At 38.0% G+C, this 13,684-nt stretch overlaps 1 protein-coding gene across 3 annotated transcripts in view; it reads left to right on the top strand.

Moving 5' to 3' along the window:
* Positions 1-13,684, top strand: part of MAPKAP1 (MAPK associated protein 1) — a 97,047-nt gene that overhangs the window by 23,259 nt on the left and 60,104 nt on the right. For all 3 annotated transcript variants that reach the window (XM_059828809.1, XM_059828810.1, XM_059828807.1), the window contains exon 4: positions 11,943-12,115. In XM_059828809.1, coding sequence (XP_059684792.1) covers positions 11,943-12,115 — 173 coding nt within the window. The remainder of the gene's footprint in view (positions 1-11,942; positions 12,116-13,684) is intronic.

The following is a 13,684-nucleotide window of genomic DNA, read 5'->3' as shown; positions in this document are numbered from 1 at the left end:
AAGAAATATGGATATGTTTTATTAGCAAATGTTTTTAATGTCTGCTATTTGCAGGAGGTTTGGATGTATACCTTTAACAGAAATGTTTATTACGAGAAAAATTTCTGTGGGAGATAAGTATTTTTTTTTTAATTTCTCAGAGGATAGTCTTTTAGACTATGCCTTTACTTTCACCTCTGTACTTGAAAAATAATTTTAAAACATTGACACTAATTACAAAGTAAGGGCTTTTTTATGGGTCTGTTCAGGTACCATCGTATCGCTAATCAAAGAATTCTGGTTTTGTAGTTAAACATTAAATTGAAATGCACCGGTAATTGTTTATTCTTGTTTCCATTATAAATCTATATTTTATTAAATTATTATTTATTTATTTAAGGCTTTATTAACTATTCCCTACTCAGAATTTATAAAGGCAATATAAGGGTCTGGTTTTTTCTGTGCAAGACTCCTCTATTTGCCTATCTGAAACAAATAGGAAAATAATTCTCATTAGCTTCTTAATACTAGTAAAGCTTTCATTTAAGATGAGGAAAATTGGTTTACTAACAAAAAAGGTTTCTCAGCTCTCTTTGGAGATTGAATTTATCATACCTTAGGCTGATATGGGCCTAAGTCCCGGGAAAAAAATGTTGACAACATCTTATTTCAGAAAGTGCTGTGAAGCCCTCTTACCGTATCTCGCGTTTCAGAGTTCAGACGTTGCTTGAACTAGCCCATCAGAGCATTTTCATGTGCAGGATTTTAGGGGCAAAAGCTTCCTAAGGTTAAACTTTTTAACAGTCTTTTTAAAGGTACTACCTAAATGACATGTGGCTATTGAAGCTGCGTGGGAGAGATCCTTTTTTTAACCTGGTACTTTGTGGTGGATGAAGAAGTAGTGCACCAGCACCTACTCGGATTCGGAGGTAGAGGTGTAATGTAAGAGTTAAAAAGTCTTAATATTCTTAGTCCAGGACTTCTTTCCCCAGTACTGTGGTCATCTGGAATGCTGATATAGATTCCCTACCACATACAGAATGCATTTAGTTCTTTTTTAAAATAATTGGTTTAAATGGCTTTTGGCTTAAAACGACCTCAAGCAAGAACCCAGCCTTTCCGTGATGTCGGCTGTGGCCATAGCTTGGTGTACGCTGCCGACGCTGTTCTAAAGGAGCACTTTCAAAGGGAAGTGTAGCGTTAGTGCTGAATGAAAGTAGTTATGAGTAGGAAGTAAAGATCTTTTCTGTATCCAGATAAAAGTGTAAAGAAAATTTATGGAGATAGGGTATAATTATCAGAGATATTTTAGCCATACTGGAATTATTGGGCCAGTCTTCTGAAAAGCATCATGAGAATATTAATCCTGCAGAAAGCCAGGAGTCCAGATTTTTTTCTCAACTCAAAGTCTGTAAGTCATTTGTATTGTTTCAGAATGTATATTACATGCTGTGTAAAATATATTTATGAAAGTAATTTTGTGGGCACAATAATAGAGAAAACAGTACTTAACTAGAAAAATATCATAGAATTTCAGTGCACATTTATATGTAATGTAAATATTATTTTCCAAAAGAACTGGTATAAAATTTTCACAGCCAGTCAATTCTTTTTGCAGTCATACTGCTAGTAAAAACAAAGAGACAAGTCAGCCACAGAAAATCTGTTAGGTTGCTGTCTGTACAGTTAATTAGAACTTCAGATTTCTTGAAAGGATAAATCCAAGGTCTGAACTTGTGTTGCAGGTTTGGGGAATTTATTATTTTTTTTTTAATTGCTGAGAAAGGGTAGAATTAAGTCTCAGGTCTTGCAATTCTTTATTCTGTACACTAAGATAATTTTTCTCAGCTACGCTGCTCTTGGTTACTCTCTTGGTGCTGGGAAGGCAGTGCATCCTCCACCGTGCTCCCGGGAGCAGGTTCCCCCGTGCTGCTCATAGCCCCTTCGCTGCAGGGCTCCCTGGACATGCCAGACCCGAACTGCTGCTGCTGCTCCTCTGGCGAGGGGCGGCTGCAAGAGGAACTCGGGAGCGGGTTTGGCAGCGTTAAATGCAGTTTGGCAGTCGACCCCGGTATGGCAGGGTTGCCCTGTTTCTTAACCTCTGAAGAGAAGTCATCAAATTGAAGGACACAGCTGAGACACCCCTCACTGAAGAGGCTTTAGTATTTTTCTTGGAATTGGATTATGTTCTTTTTGCAAGAAGAGCAAATAGTTTTATTTAACAGAGCACTAAGGCTTTTATTCTTTTGTTAATAATTTTTGCAGTACAACACTTTGACCATATTGCTGCAAGCAGAGTTGTTTAAATTTAGTTTGATTAAATGAATACACCTCTCTGACAAGTAATATAACCAAGTCAAATTCTACATAATTTTTCTTGGTGCAATCCATCCCTAGGATTATTTATCATGGATCATTTTCTCAAGGCTGCGCTTTTTAATCCCATGACTTTCTGCTCATAATAACAAAGTCAGAGGGAGCGACGTGTGGGTCAGCATCACGTGTCACGAGCAGCTCTGCAGTTCTTGCAGTGGTTCGCAGTCAGGGTGCTCCGGGCAGACCTGGGCATCGCAGCCAGCGCCTGCCCCTCGCGGCATGGGCACGGCCCATCGGACGCTGCCACCCATGTCCCGGTGGCGCAAGTGACGTCCCCATCCAAGCGGAGTGTGACTTGTTCTTTGAGCCTGGCCGACTAACACAAATACCTTCCTGAGTACGAGGAAACTTCAGCGTAAGGGGCGAGTTTAGTGCCTGGTGCTGAGAAAGAAATCACCTGGTAGAGGAAATAAAATCCGGTCTTCAGGAGCAGCCTGAGTGCTACATCATTTTCCATCTCTCTGATGGTTTTTTAAATTGAGGGGGAAAAAGCTGTTGTGATAGTGTCACTAAACACTGCAGAACATATTTCCATATAAAAACCTTCCTAGGTAGGAAATTCCAGTTAATAATAATTTGGAGAAAAACCTGTAGTAAAACTTGAACATATTAACTATCAAGAGTTTAATTTGAGCTCTGGGGGAAATGATCTATCTAGATAGGCACAGCAAAAATGATGGGATTTCAGGCAGGTTTTACAGATGATTTTCTTTTTAAGAATAATTGAGTCATTTTAATGATAAGCCTTGCTCGGCTTCTTTGAATGGACTGCATGTAATTAGTTGTAGCTTCAACTTTGAAATGTTTTGACAGAAAATGCATCATTTAGCTCGTAAATTTTTTCTAGCATCTGCCTTTAATATTTGTTCATTTTCTGCAACATACAACTTCGCTACTTCAGGTCAAATTCCAGACACAGCTCTGTTTTCTTTGTTATCTCGATTGTTTCCTTCAGGATGAGGGAGAATAATTACACAGAACATCTTTTGCAAGCAGCTGGAGTCAAATTCCAGCTGACTGCAGCACCTGTGAAGACGGTACCTCTGCCTCGGGGCTGCGCGGTGCCGTGCCAGCCAGGGCTGCGTGGTGACGAGGCGCTCCGGAGTGCACAGGCTCGTCCTCGTAACGCTACTGCCCTTCTGTGAGCTTCAGATGGCAATAATGCCAGTGAATGCAAAGTGTCTGGTTTAGACTAATTAGAGGGATGATTTGTGAAACGCTGGCTATTTATTTAATTAATCACCAGCACAAAGCTATAAAACCCATATTTTAAAAATCCCTGTTAGTTTGCCATGTGGTTAATAGATTGTGGCACATTAAAAAGTGACACGGTGATGTATTAAAAATGTTCCACCTAAGGTTGGCTAATGTCCTCGAGGAACTTAAGCTGTCTGCTTTATGCAGCAGAAGCATAGGATTAGAGGCTGATCTGTTTAAGGATTGAATATTTCTGAAAACATTTATCTTTTGTATAGCATCTGTTCATTAAAATATATCGTGGCGTATTTCTTAACGTACAAATAATGTTTATGGTGTAGTTTTAATTATAAGTTTTTGTTGCATTTTGTTATTACAAAGAATAAGTCTATTCCTCAGTATTAAATTGTAATGTTTATTGCTAAGTAAAATATAAATAATTCTTCTAAAGTAGGCCATTCCTTCTCTTCGCTACATGGAAACTAAGGGTAGTTTCATGTAATGAATGCATTTTTTTGTTGCAGCTATAGCAATTGTGTTTTGATAAATCTGAATATGTGTTTTCATTCTTCAGCAGAACTGTTGGAACTGAATAGATAAGGGTTTAATATCCCCGTTAGCTCAGTGCCATCACGGTCGGTGTGAAATCCAGCCCTGCGGAGAAAGGCAGCTCCAGGTCCTGTGTTTGGCTTCGGCGGCGCTGCCGGAGCATGCTGACCTGGACTGGGTCCATTTGTCCCAAAACCGGTACCTATATGAAAGTACTTGAGGCCTGGGCTGCAAAGGGGACAGACTCGGCCTTTCTCCCTCCGTTCCAAATAAGATTTGTCAAAAAAAGTAATAACAAGAAATCATATTCATGCGCTTTAAGTAAAACATTTTTTAATTTAAAGTGAGTTGTGTAAATGAATGAGTGTTGATATGATTGAAATGCTGTTACAAGAATTATATGTCTTATTCTTTGCTCAGCACTTACGTAGTTTTAATAATTGTGGAGGTGAATGCCAAGAAGGAAGAGGCAGTAATTTGGGATACTTGATTATATGGTTATATATGTAAATCATAGTTTTGAGGTGCATATAAAAATTCGTTCAGGTGGAAGCGTGGAAGGAAGCTGTCCAGCTCTGGAGGTTATGTTTCTCAGCTGTGTGTTGTATAATTAACTGGTACATTAGGAGGGGGGCTAGAATAAAACATGAGTATGTTAATGCAGCCTGGAGCTGATGTTGTAGTGATCATTGCAATGCAGATAACGCATTTCTCATAACTGCTGCTGCCTACTGGAGCCTTTGAAACATCTGGACCTTTAATTGAAAAATAGTGTGGTGCTACACAAAGCAGACACGCTAAGTGAAGTCAACAATTTAGAATAAAAAATAATAGTGTGTTATTTACCTTGTAGTTAAATATTCATACTTTGTTATGCTTTGTATAACAGGAAATTACTGGGTTAAATTTTTATGAATAGTGACAGTGTGAATAAGATAAATTAAGTATTTAACAACGTTAATGGAATTTTACATTGTGATCTGCTAACTCTGCAGCACAAGCTAGGATGATACAAGGGAGAATCCACTCCTCGGAAAGGAACAGTTTTGAAGCTTCATGGAAAAACTGTGAGGACTGGCAAGCGTGCTGAAAGTAGCCTGCTCACCGGCTGCCGGTGTGGAGTCAGTTGTCCCAATGGCCTCACTGGTGGTATTTTCCATAAATGACTTAAGAATAACAAAAGTGATCATATGGCTGTAGTAATGCCAATACTGGCTTAACCACCTGATGAAATAAATATCATTCTTATTTCGCCATAGTAGGGTGTAGTATGGTGCGTTGGAGAATAGAAGGGATAGAACTACCCTGGATTTTCATATGAACACTAAGACTTAGCATTATGCCTCTGAATATTAATATAATATGCAAGTGAACAGGCATTTTCTCCAGATCTGTTATAATACTGTGCAAATAAAATGAACAGACTATGTTATAAATATTTAACCATCATATTATGTTAGATGCTGTTCTACTCACCGCACCAAAATCTACTAGTTGTAGCTGCGTGTTTCAGTGCTGGGCAGTGTGGGTCTCGGGATGCTGAGGCTGATAAACGTGTTCATCATCCTGCTTTGCCGCCCGTGTGTTCACTCTGAACCATATGCTGGTAGTGCCGCTATATTGCGCTACAGTATGAGGGTTTCTGCCACATGCTTTTTGAAAGCTTTTGATGATATTTGATCATCTAAACTTAAAAAAAAATTGCCCTTTTTTTTTTTAAATGATCCTTCTTTTTCTACTCAGCCCCTCAAAAGCTGTTTTGCTTATGAGTGAATATGACTGACTGTTCTATTCGCACTTATTTTGGATGAAGAAATGATTGCTCTAATTTTTTTTTTAAGTCAAGAGCTTAGAAAACGATGCTTTTCAATGGTCATCTTAGAAAAATATAGCCCTTCGTACTGCCATAAACATCTGTGCTCTAATCTGTTAGAACTTTTGTGTTGTAAATGCTGAGTTAATATATTTCAATTTTTTCCCCTTCATGTATTTTCTATATGATGTTTAAATGCATATGTGAATAAGTTATGTTTAGGAGGTGATTGCTGGATCGCATAGTATATTAAATACCCTGTCACCTAAAACAAAAAACATTTCACTGAGTTTAAAAGTGAGAAGAAATTTTACATTTGGAAAAGGGTAAGCATTTATTTCCATTTTGTGTGATGTTTAGCATTGTTTGCTGGGAGGTGAGTCAATGACTTGAATTAATTATAATTACTGAAGAGACATATACTGATTGAGCAAATAAAGTAGTAAGCTCATTCGTGCCAAGGCCATCTAATTAAATGCTAACTTTGGATAAGCTAGATGTGCATGAAAGATTAATTTTAAGAGGTTTTTATGACTACCACTAAATAACGATTCAGTAAAATCTTTGCATTATATCATTAGAACATCTAATCTTAAAGTGATATAACATTTAGTCACAGAACTCTATTGTACAGGAAGATGCAGTAAATTATTATTGTTGAAAATTAATCACTTTTCTCTAAGAAATGTTTATGGACTTTGTTTTAATTTTCTACTGTGGTGTGCAGTGAAGCAAATCAGAAGTGAGAAGGATACAGCGTACACATATTTCTCAGTGACTATTTCATTAGCTTCCCATTATGCAGGTACTTCAGAACTAGGTTTAGGAGTAAGTTGTCTTAGGGATGGACAGAACTGTACCAAACTTCCTATATCATCTAGAAGAATATTAGCGGCCCTACAAAAATCAATTCAAGATACACATCATCTGGTATTGGAGGGAGGTATATATTTTCTCATGGACTTTGATTAAAAGATAATTTTAAATCTTAGAAAGACTTCCTGTGTTGAAAGAATTGAAAGAGTTCAAATAGGTCTTTTTTTTTTTTTTAATTTAACATACTCTGTTTATATTTAAAGCCTATTAATTTGATTACAGAACATTATTTAATGATACAGATATTTCTAAAATGATACGTAACCGATGAAGGTAATTCTGTATGCAGTTTTCCTGTCGTAATTGTAGTAACCAGTATTTATATAATTAAACACCACAACTCGCAAATACAATCCTAGAAAATCCATGAAAATTTACTGTTTGAGTTCCCTGTCGTATCCTTCACTCATACTCTTGTCTAGGAGTACCAGCAGCATATGTACATGCTGTTGGTGCTACTTATGTTCTTGTAATTAGCCCAACTACTGTTTATTATATGTCCCCAAATATTACTGTACTGTGGCTGTGTTTATTTTAGACAACATGAGAAGCATGGATTCACAGGAGCAGTAGTCTTAGATACCAAGTTATTCTTTCGAAAGCAATTTGTTTATTAATGGGAATAACTTTCCTAAGCTTAGCCACTCCTTATTATCAAAGTGCATAAATATACATTAATCTGCTTAATTTAAATTAGAAAAAGTAGAAAGCAGAAAGTTTGTGAATTCAGCAGACTGTACTTTTCAGGAGTGTCAAATAACAGACGTAATTCTGTGTAGCTCTTGAATAGCAACAGAAAAGAATAGCCGTAATGTGCCGAAGAACTACTATGTGGCAACCACTGAGAATTCTGACGACGGAGACAAAGAAAACAGAAATGCAAAGAAATTTAGTGGTTAGTTTATGTGCGCACCACATTAGCTATAATTTGGGAAATAGTGTCCCCTGGGTTTTTGCTTCTTCAAGCCTGTGTACACTGCACAGCACCATGTCTCCTCCAATGAATTGCAGATGATGAAACATCATCTTTGAGTGAGATGAAAATGCTATAGAAATAGCAAATGGAAATTTTCAGAAGATCAGACTGTAGGAGAGCACTAGGTAGCCTTAAGAGAATCCATTAATAAAAATGCTAAGAAAATTTTCTGTGATTTATTGTATGTTTTCTGTGTATCCAGTTACTCCTCACTTCCTTAAAGGATTGGTGGAATATAACATTTCTAACAATAAAAGCTTAATGGAATCAGATTTGTGATTTCCTAGAAAATTAACGAGATATTTTGTCAATTTTATTTGAGACTTCATTTGTCAGAATATACAGTGTCCAGTGACAAGCTAAAAGAATTTTTTGACAAATTAACTATGCCACAGGTGACAGATCAGGAAAATGTTAATTTAACAGTCCCTTTATGCTTCCCAGATTTATTGGAGGCTATTAAGGAAACTCCAAATGGTAGGGCCCCTGGCCTTGAATAGATTTTCCATTGAATTTTATACAGGATCTATTAATAAAGTTTGATGCTGCCTTTTTGAATATAGGTAATTGTACTTTATCTTCGGGGTCTCCTCAGCCATTTACAGTTGGAATACGATTTTTAGTTGGGAGAGAAAAGTAATTATGCTTCCAGTAGTGTCTGTAATCTGGTTCTGAATGATTCCTCCCGAAGAAGTGACTACAAGCACCACATAAACCCCACAAGTTATTTCTAGTTAAATCCAGCGTGGTGAGGTCTTTGACTCTTGGCCCCTGAGACTAATAATTGGATCCCTTTTATTCAGTCCCACCACCTACAAATCCTTACCTAATAAGCTTTGCGCAGGTAAGTAATTGAGCTCTGTGGGACTTCCTACACAATTAATAATTTGCAGGATCAGACTAAGAATATGGATTCGCTCCGTCCTGTAGCCAGGTACCTGATGTTTTGGATTTCTAATGCTGGTTCAGAACAAATATCATCAATTTGCAATAGACACAGTGGTGGTTTCCTCCAGACCCCTTTGACTTGGTGATTGATCAGCCTAAGCCTTGACCCATGTGTTCGTAGGCTGTACTGGTGTTTCCTACCTAACGTGACAATGAATGTTCTCGTTACTGACAGGAAGTCTCATCGGCTTCCAAGTCTCAGGTTTCAGCCTCTCTAGTATCTTACAGCAATCAGTTTTACAGCACTTTTAATTAATAAAAATATTTCACTCTCTTTTTTAAAGATCCCGAGTGTAATAGTGATGCTTTTGAGCCATTTCCCAGTACTGCTGCTGCTGTTGGTATTGCTCCCCTTGCTCAAAGAGCAGTTGGAATCCCAATACGTGTACAAGTTACCCCTGGTTTAAGTCAGCTGTCATCTTGGTGTTCATGCTGAGGGTTTGTGAGTAAGAGAACAAAGATATCAGTAATGGGAGGAGTTTGGACAAGCAAGATGGTAAAGATAGACTGGAGGAGGTAGCGGAGATTTAGAGATAGGGAAGAACAAAGAAAAGTTTATTTTAAAAACAACAAACACAAAGCAACGGCACAGTGTAGGGCAAAGAAGAAAGCGAAGCACTGTGAAAGGTAGACCAAAGAAAGTTACCATCTTATTTGCGAAAGCTGTAAGATCAGGGTCCCTAGGATGTGCTTATTTTATAAATGCGTGTGTTTACTGCATTATGAGCTTATAAAACACCCTGTACTTGTAGTAGCGGCTAATGGAATAATCTAGGTTTTTTAGTTATTAGTTACAGTTCTCTGCTTGTTTGTCCATTCTCTGGTTTTATGCTGTGTACATCAGTTGTAACCTTGGCATCAACTTTCACATCTGGTTGTCAATTTTTCTTGGATTTTCCATTATCAGGACTAAGCATTACTTACAATTCTGCCATCCTTGGATTTAAATATGTAACTAACTCAGCATGCCAAGGAGTCACATTAATTTCCTTGATAACTGCTATTTACTCATTCAAATGCAAATGTAGTTGAAACAACAGGTCTCCGTTCTGGCTGGTATTTCCAGTCATGACCGTAACGTGAGTGATGCTCCCAGCCTCATGCGTGTTTGTACATTCCCTTGGTTGGTGTTTGCACCTGGGCAAAGACGGGGGTAGGCTTTGAAACCAGTGATTCATTAACTGATACCAGCTTACTTCCCCTTAAAAATAAGTCCTGTAAATAGGAAAGCAAGAGGAGAAAGAAAGAAAGAAAACAAAACTCCCTGATTTTTTTAGCAGTTGTAGTTCCGTTGTGTTAATGATTTCCTTGGAGAGGTGAGGTCATGGGTACGGTGGCGTCTCGGAGAATGCCAGGCACACCAGCACACTAGCTCATCCAAAGGCTTGTTAAGGCTTATCCAGACAAGGTGAAGGAATGTTCCTTATTCTGTTACAAATCTTAACATTTCCTTTTAAATGAGTAAAAACAATTTCTTCTTATCTCCTCTTCCCATGTTTTTAAGGTATCTGCACTATAAAAATGCTTTCTTAAAAAACAAATTTGTTACATTTGGATGGATTTTAATAATAGTTTTAGCTATGCTAGTATGAATAACTTTAATCTTTAAATTCCTATTATTTCTCTAATTTATAATCACACTGAAGGATCAAATGGTTTTTAACAATATATTGAAATTAGCACATGGCATTTAACTCCCTGTTTTATACTCTCATCATAGATTTATAGTATTGAATCCTTTTATTCTGTTACTTAGAATTCCGAGTGATTAATTCAAATAATACGTTCTTCTCTCAAGGCCCATATATGTATGGAGATAGATAGAGATATACAGTTACATCGGGGTGCTTTTGAAGAGGGGATCAGGATGTACAATCTTTTGTCTCTTTAAAAGATTACTGGTTTAAAAATGCAGTCCTATCTGCAATAGATTAAACGTGTTTTTCTTGTAATGCAAACTTCATAGATCTCTGCGTTGCTATGTATTTAATGTTTTATTTAATTGTTAATCTCCACAGTGCCAAACAGATTTTTTTTAATACAGTAAGTTCCAATAAAAACCAGTAGTAGTTAATCCTTCGTGGTTGTCTTCAAGTAGTTCAAAATAGTTCAATGGCTCAGTTGTATGTGTGATTTTGTTCTTCTCTTGGCAAACCAAGGTCAAGCCTAAGGTTTACTTTTAAATGTCATCTTAACCTCCATGTGTGATCGACATGCGTTTTTGCACAGTTCTCTGCTTAGGTTGTGTTACGTGGTGTGGATTCCCTTGGATGCGCAGTCTGTGGTGGCTGGCTGGCTGTGACCTGAGCTCTGAGCTTGGTCACCGTTCCTGAACGGCTGGCGTCTGAAGAGTCAAGCTTAGCTCTCACTGATTTATGTGTGTAGGCCACTGCCAGCTGTGGTAGGCTCTTCCTTTTCCTCCTTCCTGTGGGAACGTGCTGGCCAGGCTCCAGTCTCCCCTTTTGTGTATGCCAAGAGTTTCCCTGCGTCTTACCCCATTGTGCATCCAGGTGTGAGCTCCTTCGATGCCTTTTGGTATAGCAGCAGGGGAAGGAAGGCAAAGAGGAAGGAGGAGGAGGATGAGAGGAGTCCCAGAGTAAAGCCGGAGGGGAACTAGAACATTGAAAAGCAAGTAGCACTGGCAATCCTGGCGTGTTCCAGAACTAGAGTAGCTAGTGATGAGACAGGCTGCTTTGGTACTGCCGCAGAAGTTGCCTCGCCTGGGCCCAGGTGCCAGAGAGGGAGTGCTAGCTATGGGAGTACAGCGCGGTGAGTTGGTAGTTCTGCACGTGAGGGAGGTGAGCTTTCCAAGCGCTGGGAAAGAACTACAGAAGAAAGCAGAAATGTGGAAACAAGGGTAATGCTGGTATTAAATGCTGATGGAAAAATGGCTTTGAAGTTCCAGGCAAGCTTGTCAGTGTTCTCTTCCTCCCCATCCCGCCTTTTTTTTTTTTTTTTAATCCTGCAAGAACATGGGATCTTGCAGTGAAGTTCAGACTCTTTATGGAAATCTGTGAAATCGTTGCCAAATATTTCATATCGTTTTCACTGCTGTTTAATGTACCTGTAAAAAATTGGAATTTAAATGGTCAAGCTTCTTCCAATTTTAAGTTGTAGCAGTGTATTTTAATCTTTCTACTGAAAAGAATTCCATCCGCACCAGATATTGTATTAGTGCTGTCATACTTTTTCTTTTACACATTCTAATGAAATATATTTTCTCGACAGGGTCATGTTGGTACAACGGCAACCAAAAAAATTGATGTCTACCTCCCACTGCACACAAGCCAAGACAAACTACAGCCCATGACAGTCGTGACGATAGCAAATGCCAAGGTGCATGACCTGATTGGACTAATATGCTGGCAATATACAAGTGAGGGACGGGAACCAAAACTGAAGTAATGTTCTTTCTTTACTACCTCTTGATCTCTAATTTTCTCCTCTGCAGCCTTTTTACATAATGAAACGGACTTCCATGTCGATGTTTTTATAGATAAATCTTAGAGAAACCACCTACACATTTATCAGTATTTCCTTCTGAGCAGTACACGTGCATCTATATCCATTTCTCTTTCAATTAAACTACCGGGTACTGTATAATGATAAGCATATGAAACCATGGATCTGTAAATGAATCATAATTTCAGAACGCTCTGTGTAAAAATAATATAATCTTATCTCTTTTGGTGTCACAGAGACATTTTTTATTTTATGTCCCATCTATTTTTTGGTAGTGTTCTTAATGGCTAAGTTCACAAGGATGTCAAATAAAATCCAGAACTCATCCGTAACTCCCTCTCTTATTTGTTCCGAGAGAAGGTACCCAGCCTCTGACCCTGTTTTGTCTGCATGGTACCAGATCCTCCTGCGGATTCATAGAGAGAGGATTCGCTGTACTGGGTGACAGTGTGTCTTGGAAGTACTTTTAGTGTTCTCCTGAAACCATAGGATAGATTTTACCCATAGCGAGTACATCTGAAAACAAGTCAGAATTCTGTCATAGAACTTCAGCATTATCATTTACTTGCTTTCTGCTGTCATTTTGCTGACATAATGACTTTAATTCAGTATACACGTGTTAAAATATTTCGGTTTTGCTAAGAATTGACAGGTATAGGGGCTAAAGGTGCTTTTCTTTCCAGGTTATCCTCATGGAGATAACACTTAAAGATATACAAATAAGGATCCTGAAAACAAAATAAATACCATTTTTCTTTGAAACTGTGAATAAAACTGCATTCTTTTATTAAAAAAACCTCAGTTATACAGTATTTTATAATTTCTACGAGACTCTGACCTCAGTCACATTGGCTCTTTGCTGTGAAGAGCAGCATCTGTGTTGTCCTCGGAAATTTTAGCTTCAGTTAATCAATGGATTTTTCAGTATCTTTTTGGTAATCATTGCTTAGGTCTTCATTGTGAAAGAGTTCTGCCCCTAAGATTTCTGTGACTAAATAATGGATTGGATTTGCTGTGCTGGAGAACTAGTGTTGTTTAGTAAGAGACGTTACTTTGTCATGGTAGGTGACATAAGGTATATAAAACAGGTACTTCAGAGCCACTCATCTGAGCAACTTCAGTTTTAAAACAGTTCTGTAAAATACTTCGGTTTTTGCTGGGTCATAGAACATAAAATAAGAACTTAAAATAGCTTATTATGGCGTTATTAGTAACAGAAACTAGCGGGTGACTTTTCTAGTGCAAAGAAGGTTAACAGTTTTGTTTGGTTTTTTTCTATAGGAGCCAATTTTCACTTTTTTGTTCTTCCTGGCATATTTGATGAATGGGTTTTTTTGGTACTGATTTTTACAGTTTGCTCTTTCAGTGTTTTTCCGACGTGTTTGAGGACTCAGTAGTCTTCTCTTCTGTTCTAGCACAATTGTAAGGGGGAAAGGGAGGTGCTGAGAGGTCACTTGAACTGCCCTTCTTTAGGATTAGTTGATTTCTGTTTAGTAGATATAGGGCAA

This window comes from Gavia stellata, chromosome 24 (assembly GCF_030936135.1).
Source record: "Gavia stellata isolate bGavSte3 chromosome 24, bGavSte3.hap2, whole genome shotgun sequence".
Lineage (NCBI taxonomy): Eukaryota > Metazoa > Chordata > Aves > Gaviiformes > Gaviidae > Gavia > Gavia stellata.
The sequence above is the reverse complement of the archived record's forward strand: the minus strand, read 5'-3'. Positions and strand labels throughout refer to the sequence as shown.